The sequence below is a fragment of the Engystomops pustulosus genome, chromosome 2 (genome assembly GCF_040894005.1).
Source record: "Engystomops pustulosus chromosome 2, aEngPut4.maternal, whole genome shotgun sequence".
Taxonomy (NCBI): domain Eukaryota; kingdom Metazoa; phylum Chordata; class Amphibia; order Anura; family Leptodactylidae; genus Engystomops; species Engystomops pustulosus.
Genome location: NC_092412.1, coordinates 172330149 through 172342184, shown reverse-complemented (window position 1 = coordinate 172342184; position 12036 = coordinate 172330149). Strand labels below are relative to the sequence as shown.

Sequence of the window (12036 nt, the reverse complement as noted above, 5' to 3'; positions counted from 1 at the left end):
TTGTGGTATATATTGTTTATGTGTGTGTATCTGTATATGGTGTATGGTGTGTATAAATATAGTTTGTTATGTGTGTATGTAAGCTGTATGTGTGTATATTGCACTGTATGTGTGTATATGTGATGTGTATAAGCTCTATATGTGTGTAACAGTGTACGAATGTGTATGTATGAGTGATGAACTGTATGTTTATGTATATAAGAATGTAATATATGTATATTTTTAAGCCGGCAGGGGGTCCCATTCAGAAGTCTGCTATGGGGCCCTGCCTCTCCTAGTTACACCACTGACTGTTATAGATGTTTATTGTAGCCTAGAGCTAAAGTACAGTAAATTACTAACATCCGGAGATACGTCTGTAACTAGGGGTAGTCTGTAAGGCGGGTGTTCTTAAGTAGGGGACCGTCTGTATTCTGTTTTCCCCACTTTCTGGTACCACTTTAAAAAAAACAACTTGTCATTCAAAGAATATGCTCCCATATGACCACATTGACAGAAAAATAAAATATAACAATTATTTCTCTGTAAAAAATACACACTTGCTTTCTGGAATACTAATTTTTTTTATCGAAAGCTCTATTTACCTGTATGCAGGAATGTTCATTGTGAGAATCATATAATCATTATCTGAAGACCCAGCAGATGTATAAATATAATCTCCTGCCACTTCCCACCCTGTGAAACAATCACAATAATTACATTACATTTGAATGTTAGGAACAACATAGTTTATGTCTACCTCTTATTATCAATGTTTCACATTGGTGTTTTTTAAAACCATTGTTTTTTCACTGAACCCATTTTGGCTTATGGATACATACAGATTGGTTTTCTCTCTCTGGGTTCAGTGATTTTTCACTTATGCCTTATTGAACAATTAGGCTTTTTCACACTTTCATTTCTTTTCACTGGTCTGTGGTTGGTTTAGAACCTTTTCTTTTTGAAATCACTGACAACAACAGTGAAATAAAAAAAGTGGTTCAGTAAGGCATCAGTGAAAAATAACTGAAGTCAGGAAGAGAAAAACAATATGTACGTGTCTATAAGCCAAAATGGGTTCAGTGGAAAATCACTGATGTGCAAAAAAACACCAGTGTGAAACCACCCTTTGTAAACTGTCTTTGTATGTGGGAGGGGGGATTAGCAAATGAATAAATAGTCTTCTTCAACCACTACCTCCCACACATCCAAAAGTCTTCAGACAAACAAAAGGAAAAATAAATAGACATATGTATAATATATACACATATACATACATAAATAAAATATATAATAACAATAAAGTAAAAACTCTCCTTCTCTCCTTTCCCACATCCCCTTCCGTCACCGTAACCTTTCACCCCTTCCCTTTCCGTAACCTTTTAAAGACGTCACCGTCTTTAAAAGGTTAATTGCTTACCATTTACGACATATTTTCCTAAATTTTCACCCTTTACATTTTTACTAGAGATGAGCGAGCACTAAAATGCTCGGGTACTCGTTATTCGAGACAAACTTTTCCCGATGCTCGAGTGCTCGTCTCGAATAACGAGCCCCATTGAAGTCAATGGGAGACTCGAGCATTTTTCAAGGGGACCAAGGCTCTGCACAGGGAAGCTTGGCCAAACACCTGGAAACCTCAGAAAAGGATGGAAACACCACGGAAATGGACAGGAAACAGCAGGGGCAGCATGCATGGATGCCTCTGAGGCTGCTTAAACGCACCATTATGCCAAAATTATGGGCAACAGCATGGCCATGACAGAGTGACAGAATGAAGCTAGATAGCATCTAAAACATCCAATAATTGACCCTGACACTATAGGGGACGGCATGCAGAGGCAGCGGCAGGCTAGAGAGTGGCATGGCGACATACCCTAAATGGACTCAGGCTTCAAACCAATGGGTGGCAGAGAGGAACCAAAGGAGGTGAGCAAGAAGCGCTCAAATAATATCGGTACATGATAACAGTTTGCCAGTATATTTTCTGGATTACACAGAAGGGTGGCGACAAAGTTAACATGGAAGCCATGAAACCAATCCAAAATTCTGCCTGACACAGCTCGTTTGATAAGGGGACCATGTATGGAGGCAGTGAACTAGTAGTAGATTAAAGGTGCTGCAGTTAAAACTATGTTAGTTGGATCTTGGCATGGAGCTGGCGCTCCGCTGCCAGGCGAGCTTTCGCCAATCCAAGCCCCTGTCTCTAGGCTACTCCCCAAACAGCACTTCTAAGAACCTTTTGTATAAGATCAAGTGTAGTAGCGTTCTTATAAGTTTAGGATATGGCGGGTGAGGGGAATGTAAACAGATGCGCAAGAAGCGCTGAAATAATATTGGTAAATGATAAAAGTTTGCCAGTATATTTTGTGGATTACACAGCAGGGTGGCGATAAAGTTAACAAGTTTGTTGTGGAAGCCATGAAAACAACCCAAAATTCTGCCTGACACAGCTCGTTTGATAAGGGGACCATGTATGCCTACAGTTCATGCCAGTCGCTGCACTGGCTGCCAGTCTCCTTTCGAATAGAGTTTAAAATAATAACCCTCATCCATAAAGCTCTGTATAATGCTGCACCCCCCTACCTCTCCTCTCTTATCTCTATCGCCCAACCCGTGCTCTTAGATCCGCCAGTGATCTTAGATTAACCTCTACCCTAGTGCGAACCTCCCACTCGCGTCTCCAAGACTTCTCTAGAGCTGCACCAATTCTATGGAATGCTCTGCCCCGGACTATCAGACTAATACCTAACCTCCAAAGTTTCAAACGTGCTCTTAAAACCCATTTCTTTAGGCAAGCCTATAACACTCATTAACTGCATGAAGTTTTAACTCTTCTACTAACCCGTCCTGTGTCGTCCTCCCATCTGTTATCCAGTAACCAACAGGCACCAGACTTCTCTGCAGTCCCATTCACCCTGGACCTGGTATATAAGATGACGGCTGAGTGGTTCAAGCGACAGCAATTCCATTTATTATATTTTGTTCTATTCCCTAAGAAGAATGGCTTGACCATTAAATATTCTTTTACCTCGTGTTACCCCATCATCTTCATAAACCGTAAGCTCTGGCGAGCAGGGACCTCACTCCTGTTGTTCCATACAAATGTTGTGCTCTGTTATATTACATTTGTATTTGTTTCCTATGATTTGTAAAGCGCTACGGAATATGATGGCGCTATATAAATAAAGATTATTATTATTATTATTATTATTATGGAGGCAGTGAACTAGTAGTAGATTAAAGGTGCTGCAGTTGGATCTTGGGATGGAGCTGGCGCTCCGCTGCCAGGCGAGCTTTCGCCAATCCAAGCCCCTGTCTCTAGGCTACTCCCCAAACAGCACTTCTAAGAACCTTTTGTATAAGATCAAGTGTAGTAGCGTTCTTATAAGTTTGGGATATGGCGGGTGAGGGGAATGTAAACAGATGCGCAAGAAGCGCTGAAATAATATCGGTAAATGATAAAAGTTTGCCAGTATATTTTGTGGATTACACAGCAGGGTGGCGACAAAGTTAACAAGTTTGATGTGGAATGCCCTGTAATAGCTCTTGGGCGGTGTGCCTTTTATCGCATAGGCTCAGCAGTTTGAGCACCGCCTGCTGTCGCTTAGCGACGGCACTGCTGCTGTGCCTAGAGCTACCGACTGATGGTGCCATGCCCACGGATGGTAATTCGGAGGAGGAAGAGGTGAAGGAGGGGTGGGAGGAGGAGGAGGTATAGTAGGCCTTTGAGACCTGGACCGAGGTAGGCCCCGCAATCCTCGGCGTCGCCAGTATATGACCAGCCGCAGGGTCAGACTCGGTCCCAGCCTCCACCAAGTTAAGTGTAGTAGCGTTCTTATAAGTTTGGGATATGGCGGGTGAGGGGAATGTAAACAGATGCGCAAGAAGCGCTGAAATAATATCCGTAAATGGTAAAAGTTTGGCAGGATATTTTGTGGATTACACAGCAGTGTAATCAACAGATGCGCAAGAAGCGCTGAAATAATATCGGTTAATCATAAAAGTTTGCCAGTATATTTTGTGGATAACACAGCAGGGTGGCGACAACAACTTTGATGTGGAATCCATGAAAACAACCCAAATTTCTGCCTGACACACCTCGTTTGATAAGGGGACGATGTATGGAGGCAGCTATATGGACGACTTTTGGAGGTAGCAATGGAGACAACGTGTGGAGGCTGCTATGGAGACAATTTAATTTGGATAGTGCCTGTATGTGGCAGTCCAAAAAAGTTTTCAAACCAGAAGAGCAGGTAGGTGGCCCTCCAGAAAAATTGAATAGATTGAGTGCCTGTATGTGGCAGTCCCAAAAATTGTTTAAAACAGAGGACCGGGTAGGTGGCCCTCCAGAAAAATTAAATGCATAAAGTACTATAGCTAGAGCCAGTGGGCCCTGTCAAAAAATAGCCAGTTTCCTCTGCTTTAGTGTACAAAGAGGAGGAGAAGGAGGAAAATGAGGAGGAGGAGTGCATAAATTATTCAGGTTGAGCTTCCTTCACCTGGTGGAGATTGGAAATTATGAGAAATCCAGGCTTTATTCATCTTAATAAGCGTCAGCCTGTCAGCGCTGTCAGTCGACAGGCGTGTACGCTTATCGGTGATGATGCCACCAGCTGCACTGAAAACCCGCTCGGACAACACGCTAGTGGCAGGGCAGGCAAGAACCTCCAAGGCGTACAGCGCCAGTTCGTGCCACATGTCCAGCTTTGAAACCCAGTAGTTGTAGGGAGCTGTGTGATCATTTAGGACGATGGTATGGTCAGCTACGTACTCCCTCACCATCTTTCTGTAAAGATCAGCCCTACTCTGCCGAGACTGGGGACAGGTGACAGTGTCTTGCTGGGGTGACATAAAGCTGGCAAAAGCCTTGTAAAGCGTACCCTTGCCAGTGCTGGACAAGCTGCCTGCTCGCCTACTCTCCCTCGCTACTTGTCCCGCAGAACTACGCACTCTGCCGCTAGCGCTGTCAGAAGGGAAATACTGTTTCAGCTTGTGCACCAGGGCCTGCTGGTATTCATGCATTCTCACACTCCTTTCCTCTCCAGGGATGAGAGTGGAAAGATTTTGCTTGTACCGTGGATCCAGGAGAGTGAATACCCAGTAATCGGTGCTGGAATAAATTCTTTGAACGCGAGGGTCACGGGATAGGCAGCCTAGCATGAAATCTGCCATATGCGCCAGAGTCCCAACGCGCAAGAATTCACTCCCCTCACTGGCCTGACTGCCCATTTCCTCCTCCTCCAACTCCTCTTCTTCTGCCCATACACGCTGAACAGTGAAGGACTGAACAATGGTCCCCTCTTGTGTCTCGCCAACATTCTCCTCCTCTTCCTCCTCATCCTCCTCCACCTCCTCCGATATGCGCTGAGAAACAGACCTGAGGGTGCTTTGGCTATCAACAAGGGAATCTTCTTCCCCCGTCTCTTGTGACGAGCGCAAAGCTTCCGACTTCAAGCTGATCAGAGAGTTTTTCAACAGGCCAAGCAGCGGGATGGTGAGGCTGATGATGGCGGCATCGCCACTGACCATCTGTGTTGACTCCTCAAAGTTACTCAGCACCTGACAGATATCAGACATCCACGTCCACTCCTCATTGTAGACTTGAGGAAGCTGACTGACCTGACTACCAGTTCTGGTGGAAGTTGACATCTGGCAGTCTACAATTGCACTGCGCTGCTGGTAAACTCTAGATAACATGGTTAATGTTGAATTCCACCTCGTGGGCACGTCGCACAACAGTCGGTGAGCGGGCAGTTGGAGGCGGCGCTGCGCTGCCCTGAGAGTGGCAGCATCTGTGCTGGACTTCCTGAAATGCGCACAGATGCGGCGCACCTTCGTGAGCAAATCAGACAGATTGGGGTATGTCTTGAGGAAACGCTGAACTATGAGATTTAACACATGGGCCAGGCATGGCACATGTGTCAGTCTGCCGAGTTGCAGAGCCGCCACCAGGTTACGGCCGTTGTCACACACAACCATGCCTGGCTTCAAGTTCAGCGGTGCCAGCCACAGATCAGTCTGCGCCGTGATGCCCTGTAATAGTTCTTGGGTGGTGTGCCTTTTATCGCCTAGGCTCAGCAGTTTGAGCACCGCCTGCTGTCGCTTAGCGACAGCACTGCTGCTGTGCCTAGAGCTAGCGACTGATGGCGCCATGCCCACGGATGGTAGTTCGGAGGAGGAGGTGGAGGAGGGGTGGGAGGAGGAGGAGGCATAGTAGGCCTGAAAGACCTGGACCGAGGTAGGCCCCGCAATCCTCGGCGTCGGCAGTATATGACCAGCCGCAGGGTCAGACTCGGTCCCAGCCTCCACCAAGTTAACCCAATGTGCCGTCAGCGATATATAGTGGCTCTGCCCGGCAGCACTCGTCCACGTGTCCGTGGTCAGGTGGACCTTGTCAGAAACGGCGTTGGTCAGGGCACGGATGATGTTGTCTGACACGTGCTGGTGCAGGGCTGGGACGGCACATCGGGAAAAGTAGTGGCGGCGGGGGCACCGAATACCGAGGGGCGGCCGCCGCCATGAGGTTGCGAAAGGCCTCGGTCTCTACTAGCTTATAGGGCAGCATCTCCAGGCTAAGCAATCTGGAGATGTGGACATTAAGGGCTTGGGCGTGCGGGTGGGTTGCACTATATTTCCGTTTCCGCTCCAGCGTCTGGGGTATGGAGAGCTGAACGCTGGTGGATGCTGTGGAGGATCGTGGAGGCGACGATGGGGTTTTTGTGCCAGGGTCCTGGGCAGGGGGCTGACTATCAGCTGACACAGGGGAAGGAGCAGTGGTGTGCACAGCCGGAGGTGAACGGGCTTGGTGCCACTGAGTGGGGTGTTTAGCATTCATATGCCTGCGCATACTGGTGGTAGTTAAGCTAGTAGTGGTGGAACCCCTGCTGATCCTGGTTGGGCAAAGGTTGCACACCACAGTCCGTCGGTCATCTGGTGTTTCCTTAAAGAACCTCCAGACTTCTGAAAATCTAGCCCTCGCCGCGGGAGCCCTCGCCACGGGAGCTTCACTACGTGACACATTTGGCGCTGATGCACCAGCTCTGGCCCTGCCTCTCCGTCTGGCCCCACCACTGCCTCTTCCAACCTGTTCTGGTCGAGGACTCTCCTCCGTCTCAGAAGCACTGTGTTCACCCGGCCTCTAAACCCAGCTTGGGTCTGTCACCTCATCATCCTCCGATCCCTCAGTCTGCTCCCCCCTCGGACTTCCTGCCCTGACAACAACTTCACCACTGTCTGACAACTGTGTCTTCTCATCGTCCGACACCTCTTTATACACTTCTTCCACTACGTCAAGAAGGTCATCATCACCCACAGACTGCGACTGGTGGAAAACCTGGGCATCGGAAAATTGCTCAGCAGCAACCGGACAAGTGGTTTGTGACTGTGGGAAGGGTCCAGAAAACAGTTCCTCAGAGTATGCCGGTTCAAATGCCAAATTTTCCTGGGAGGGGGCAGACTGGGGGGGAGGTGGCTGAGGTGCAGGAGCTGGAGGAGTGCCGATTTCGGTGACATGGGTGGACTGCGTGGAAGACTGACTGGTGGACAAATTGCTCGAAGCATTGTCGGCAATCCACGACATCACCTGTTCGCACTGTTCTGGCCTCAACAGTGCTCTACCACGAGTCCCAGTAACTTCAGACATGAACCTAGGGAGTGTAGCTCTGCGGCGTTCCCCTGCTCCCTCATCAGCAGGTGGTGTCTCACCCCGCCCAGGACCACGGCCTCTGACCCCTGCAGTAGTTGGACGCCCACGTCCCCGCCCTCGTCCTCTACCCCTAGCCCTCGGGTTAAACATTTTGAAAATGAAAGTTATAACTTTAATTTTTTTTTACTTTTTTTTTGTGTGGTTTTTTTTTTTTTGTGTTTTTTAGTTTTTAAAACCAAACGATGCTATCCTATTGCTATGGCTATTTTCTAGCCAACTATGAAAGCACACTGCTATGCCAGATGAGATGACGCTGAGTTATGAAAAAATAAACGTAAAATAAAAAGTAAATGGCAGACTGTGCCCACTTCGGTCTTTGCGATGGATATGTGCGTCACTAAGCGCTAAACACAACGGTAGTAGATGCACTACAGCAAGGCCAGCCACCAGCAGCTCAACCAGAAATAAAATATATAACGCTATTGTAGGCCTAAGTAAGCAGTTTGGATTCTCCTATGGCTATTTTCTAGCCAAGTATGAAAGCACACTGCTATGCCAGATGAGATGATGATGCTGAGTTATGAAAAAATAAACGTAAAATAAAAAGTAAATGGCAGACTGTGCCTAATTGAAATCCAACCCCTAATAAATTGTCCCACTTCGGTCTTTGCGATGGATATGTGCGTCACTAAGCGCTAAACACAACGGTCGCAAGTCTCACTGCAAATTCCTCACAATATGGTAGTAGATGCACTACAGCAAGGCCAGCCACTAGCAGATCAACCAGAAATAAAATATATAACGCTATTGTAGGCCTAAGTAAGCCATTTGGATTCTCCTATGGCTATTTTCTAGCCAAGTATAAAAGCACACTGCTATGCCAGATGAGATGACGCTGAGTTATGAAAAAATAAACGTAAAATAAAAAGTAAATGGCAGACTGTGCCTAATTGAAATCCAACCCCTAATAAATTGTCCCACTTTGGTCTTTGCGATGGATATGTGCGTCACTAAGCGCTAAACACAACGGTCGCAAGTTTCACTGCAAATTCCTCACAATATGGTAGTAGATGCACTACAGCAAGGCCAGCCACCAGCAGATCAACCAGAAATAAAATATATAACGCTATTGTAGGCCTAAGTAAGCCGTTTGGATTCTCCTATGGCTATTTTCTAGCCAAGTATGAAAGCACACTGCTATGCCAGATGAGATGACGCTGAGTAAATAAAATAAAAAGAAACTGGCAGACTGTGCCTAATTGAAATCAAACCCCTAATAAATTGTCCCACTTTGGTGTTTGAGGTGGATATGTGTGTCACTAAGAGCTAAACACAACGGTAGCAAGTCCCCCTGCAAATTCCTCACAATATGGTACTAGCTGCAAATAAAAAAAAAAATGTATAACGTTATTGTAGCCCTAAGAAGGCCTGTTGGGTTCTTGTAGAATCACTCCTGCCTAACACTATTCTAATAGAACACCCTAACGCTTTCCCTGACCAGCAGCAGCTCTCTCCCTAGCGGCATCCAGACACAGAATGATCCGAGCAGCGCAGGCAGGGGCTAGTCTATTCCAGGGTCACCTGATCTGGCCAGCCAACCACTGCTATCGACGTGTAAGGGTACCACATCATGCTGGGTGGAGTGCAGAGTCTCTTGGCTTGTGATTGGCTCTGTTTCTGGCCGCCAAAAAGCAAAACGGCGGGAGATGCCATTTTCTCGAGCGGGCGAAGTACTCGTCCGAGCAACGAGCAGTTTCGAGTACGCTAATGCTCGAACGAGCATCAAGCTCGGACGAGTATGTTCGCTCATCTCTAATTTTTACCCTTATTTATTTTTGGATAACTCTCTCCCAGAATGGCATAGTTGGTTAACCTTTGCCACGTGTGTAATGTAGGTGGATTTGTTAATGTCAATTTTTTTTACTGTGAAAAATCTTGCAAGAAATAATAATTTCTGTACCACACAGGCTTTGTTTCCCTCCATATGTTCCACCAACCCCAGTGTACAGGATTTTAAATCAGAGAGGCATTTAATTTTATAGTGCAACTATTTGTGTCACTATAAAATGTCTGAATTGTTCAATTTGAGGACAATGCCATAATAAATTAATGTTGTCTACCAAAGGTGCTTTATACCTATTACAGCTTAGTAAATTAGCAAATTTAGACTTTTACCAGTGTTTTGGAGTGTAATAGATCCTATGCCATAAGAAAAACTATGCCATGCATTTTGCAGGATTTTTCAAGATTTTAACAATATTCCACTTATTTCTTTCAACCACTTTTCTGGCATCCTATTTTCAAATGATCTGAACCTTACATTCAAAATTAATTATAATATTTACAAATTTTTACTTTAGTGCCTAGAAACTTATTAATGCCATGCATTATAACTGATGAATCCTCACAATAAATATTGGTCATTTCCCATTTTTTCACCAATTGTGGTGTAATTGAATATAGGAAAAATAAAACTTGTTTTTCGACCCATATTTCCTTTGTAACTTTTTAAAATTAATGAGTCTACAACTCTATTATTTGTGAAAGAAATTTTACCCCTTCTCAAACCAAGCGTTTCAATTTACTTCTGCCAGCATTTGCCAGTTCATATTGCCCCATATGGGTGTAAAAGCAAAATATCTCCTATGCTGGTTTAGACACCTAATTTCATCCCATACTACTCGCATCATATACAGAGTTGGCCATGTAAGGCGGTTTCCTTTATGCCCCGGATTCCAATTTCCAAAAACAGTATAATCTATATATGCTTTAGATAGCGCCTTTCCAAAACTACTTCTAATTGTGATGGAGTTCCACTGAATTATATATTTAACCCCTTTAGGACACAGTCAGTTTGTGTGTTAAGGCTCAGCCCTTTTTTTTTTAAACCCGACCAGTTTTTATTAAAAAATTACTTTTTAACACTTCAACTTATCTAAATGACTTTGAGATTGTTTTCTCGTGACATATTGTAGTTAATGTTATTAGCATAATTTTGCTGATTCTTTTTGGGGGTAAAAATTCAACAATTAAGTAAAAATATAAAAAAATTTAGAATTTTCAAAGTTTAAATTTTCTACTTTTTATTTTGTAGAAAAATGTTTCCATTTGTCTTATTTTTCTTTCCATATTTTTTTTATGTTCGGTTATGTTTAACAGTTGTTAGAATGTTTATAGTTTTAGTAGCAAGTTCTTGATTCTTTATAGATTTTCAAGAGATTTGGAAAAAGCTACATTTTTGGTGGCCAAAGTTTGTAAGTGCCTTTTAGCAGCTTATATACTATAAACCCCCCATAAGCAACACTATTTTATGAACTTAACATCTCAAATCATTCAAATCAACATTTAGGAAGTTTGTTTCTCCGGAATTAAATAAAAATTAAGTGGAAATTTTAACAATTCAATTCTTTAGTACAATATTCTCATTTAGCACTAAAATGTACACATTCAGAGGGTATTGGAGGTAAAAAAAAAAACAACAAAAAAAAAACAACATTCTTGGGCTGTTTCTTCCAAGTACAGCAATACCTCACATGAAGATGTCAACTGGTGTTTTGGAGAACGCAATGTACAGAAAGGAAATAGTGCTATTGGGTTTTTAGCTTGCCTATTTGTCTACAAATGTTAACAGTTGCCACAATGTACTTGCAGTGCCCATAATGTACCAAAACAAAAGCTTAGTAAAAAAAAACAAAAAAACATTTTTTTCTCAATATTGCATTCTACTTCCAAATATCTTATGCCCAGCTGATAACACTGGAGATAAACACTCCACAAATTATTATGTGGATGCTGCCAGTTTATACAGGCCCTTCCTTTGCAAGATACCCCCATTGGTGCCTTGTTGTACTTTATAAAATAATACGATTGTGCTGCCTCTCTTAACGCTGCAGGTGATTACATTATTACATCACTTTAGTACTTTAAATATACACTTACTGTATGAATCGCGATTTTGTGGCTCCCTCGGATCGGCTTTCGCCTTAAGGAGCGGGCGGGCTTCCGCCAACCCCAAGATGATGCTGACATGGCAGCATAGGCTGCCGGCACGCTCCTCCAGGGGGTGGGGGTGTGGCGCCCCTCCAGGCCATTCCCATATGGCGTCGGCCTAAGGAGGGGAAACACAAGTGTCGCGGTAATCATAAGTGGTCCTCATGGAAACCACTGTTGCATCTTAGCAATGTAGGGATATTGGCAGGACATCTGTGTACAACTTATGACTGAGCCTATGATCAAAAAACACACCGATATCTTGAACAGGGGTATTAATGTTAGGTGTTCAAACAATACATATACTGCTAAAAGTTTTCAATTATGTGCAACAATTCATTCGAGATGAGAAATTTTCATGGACAGGAAATGAATAACCTGCCCTAAATCATATCTTAACTCTCTATTCAGCAGTGCAA

At 44.3% G+C, this 12036-nt stretch overlaps 1 protein-coding gene across 5 annotated transcripts in view; it reads right to left on the bottom strand.

Moving 5' to 3' along the window:
• The window catches only part of ELAPOR1 (endosome-lysosome associated apoptosis and autophagy regulator 1), a 627159-nt gene that overhangs the window by 315571 nt on the left and 299552 nt on the right, over positions 1 to 12036 (bottom strand). For all 5 annotated transcript variants that reach the window (XR_011853280.1, XM_072137292.1, XM_072137294.1 and 2 more), the window contains one exon: positions 585 to 675. Coding sequence is in view for 4 of the 5 variants with exons in the window: in XM_072137292.1 (XP_071993393.1) it covers positions 585 to 675 (91 nt within the window). In the remaining variant the exon portion in view is untranslated. The remainder of the gene's footprint in view (positions 1 to 584; positions 676 to 12036) is intronic.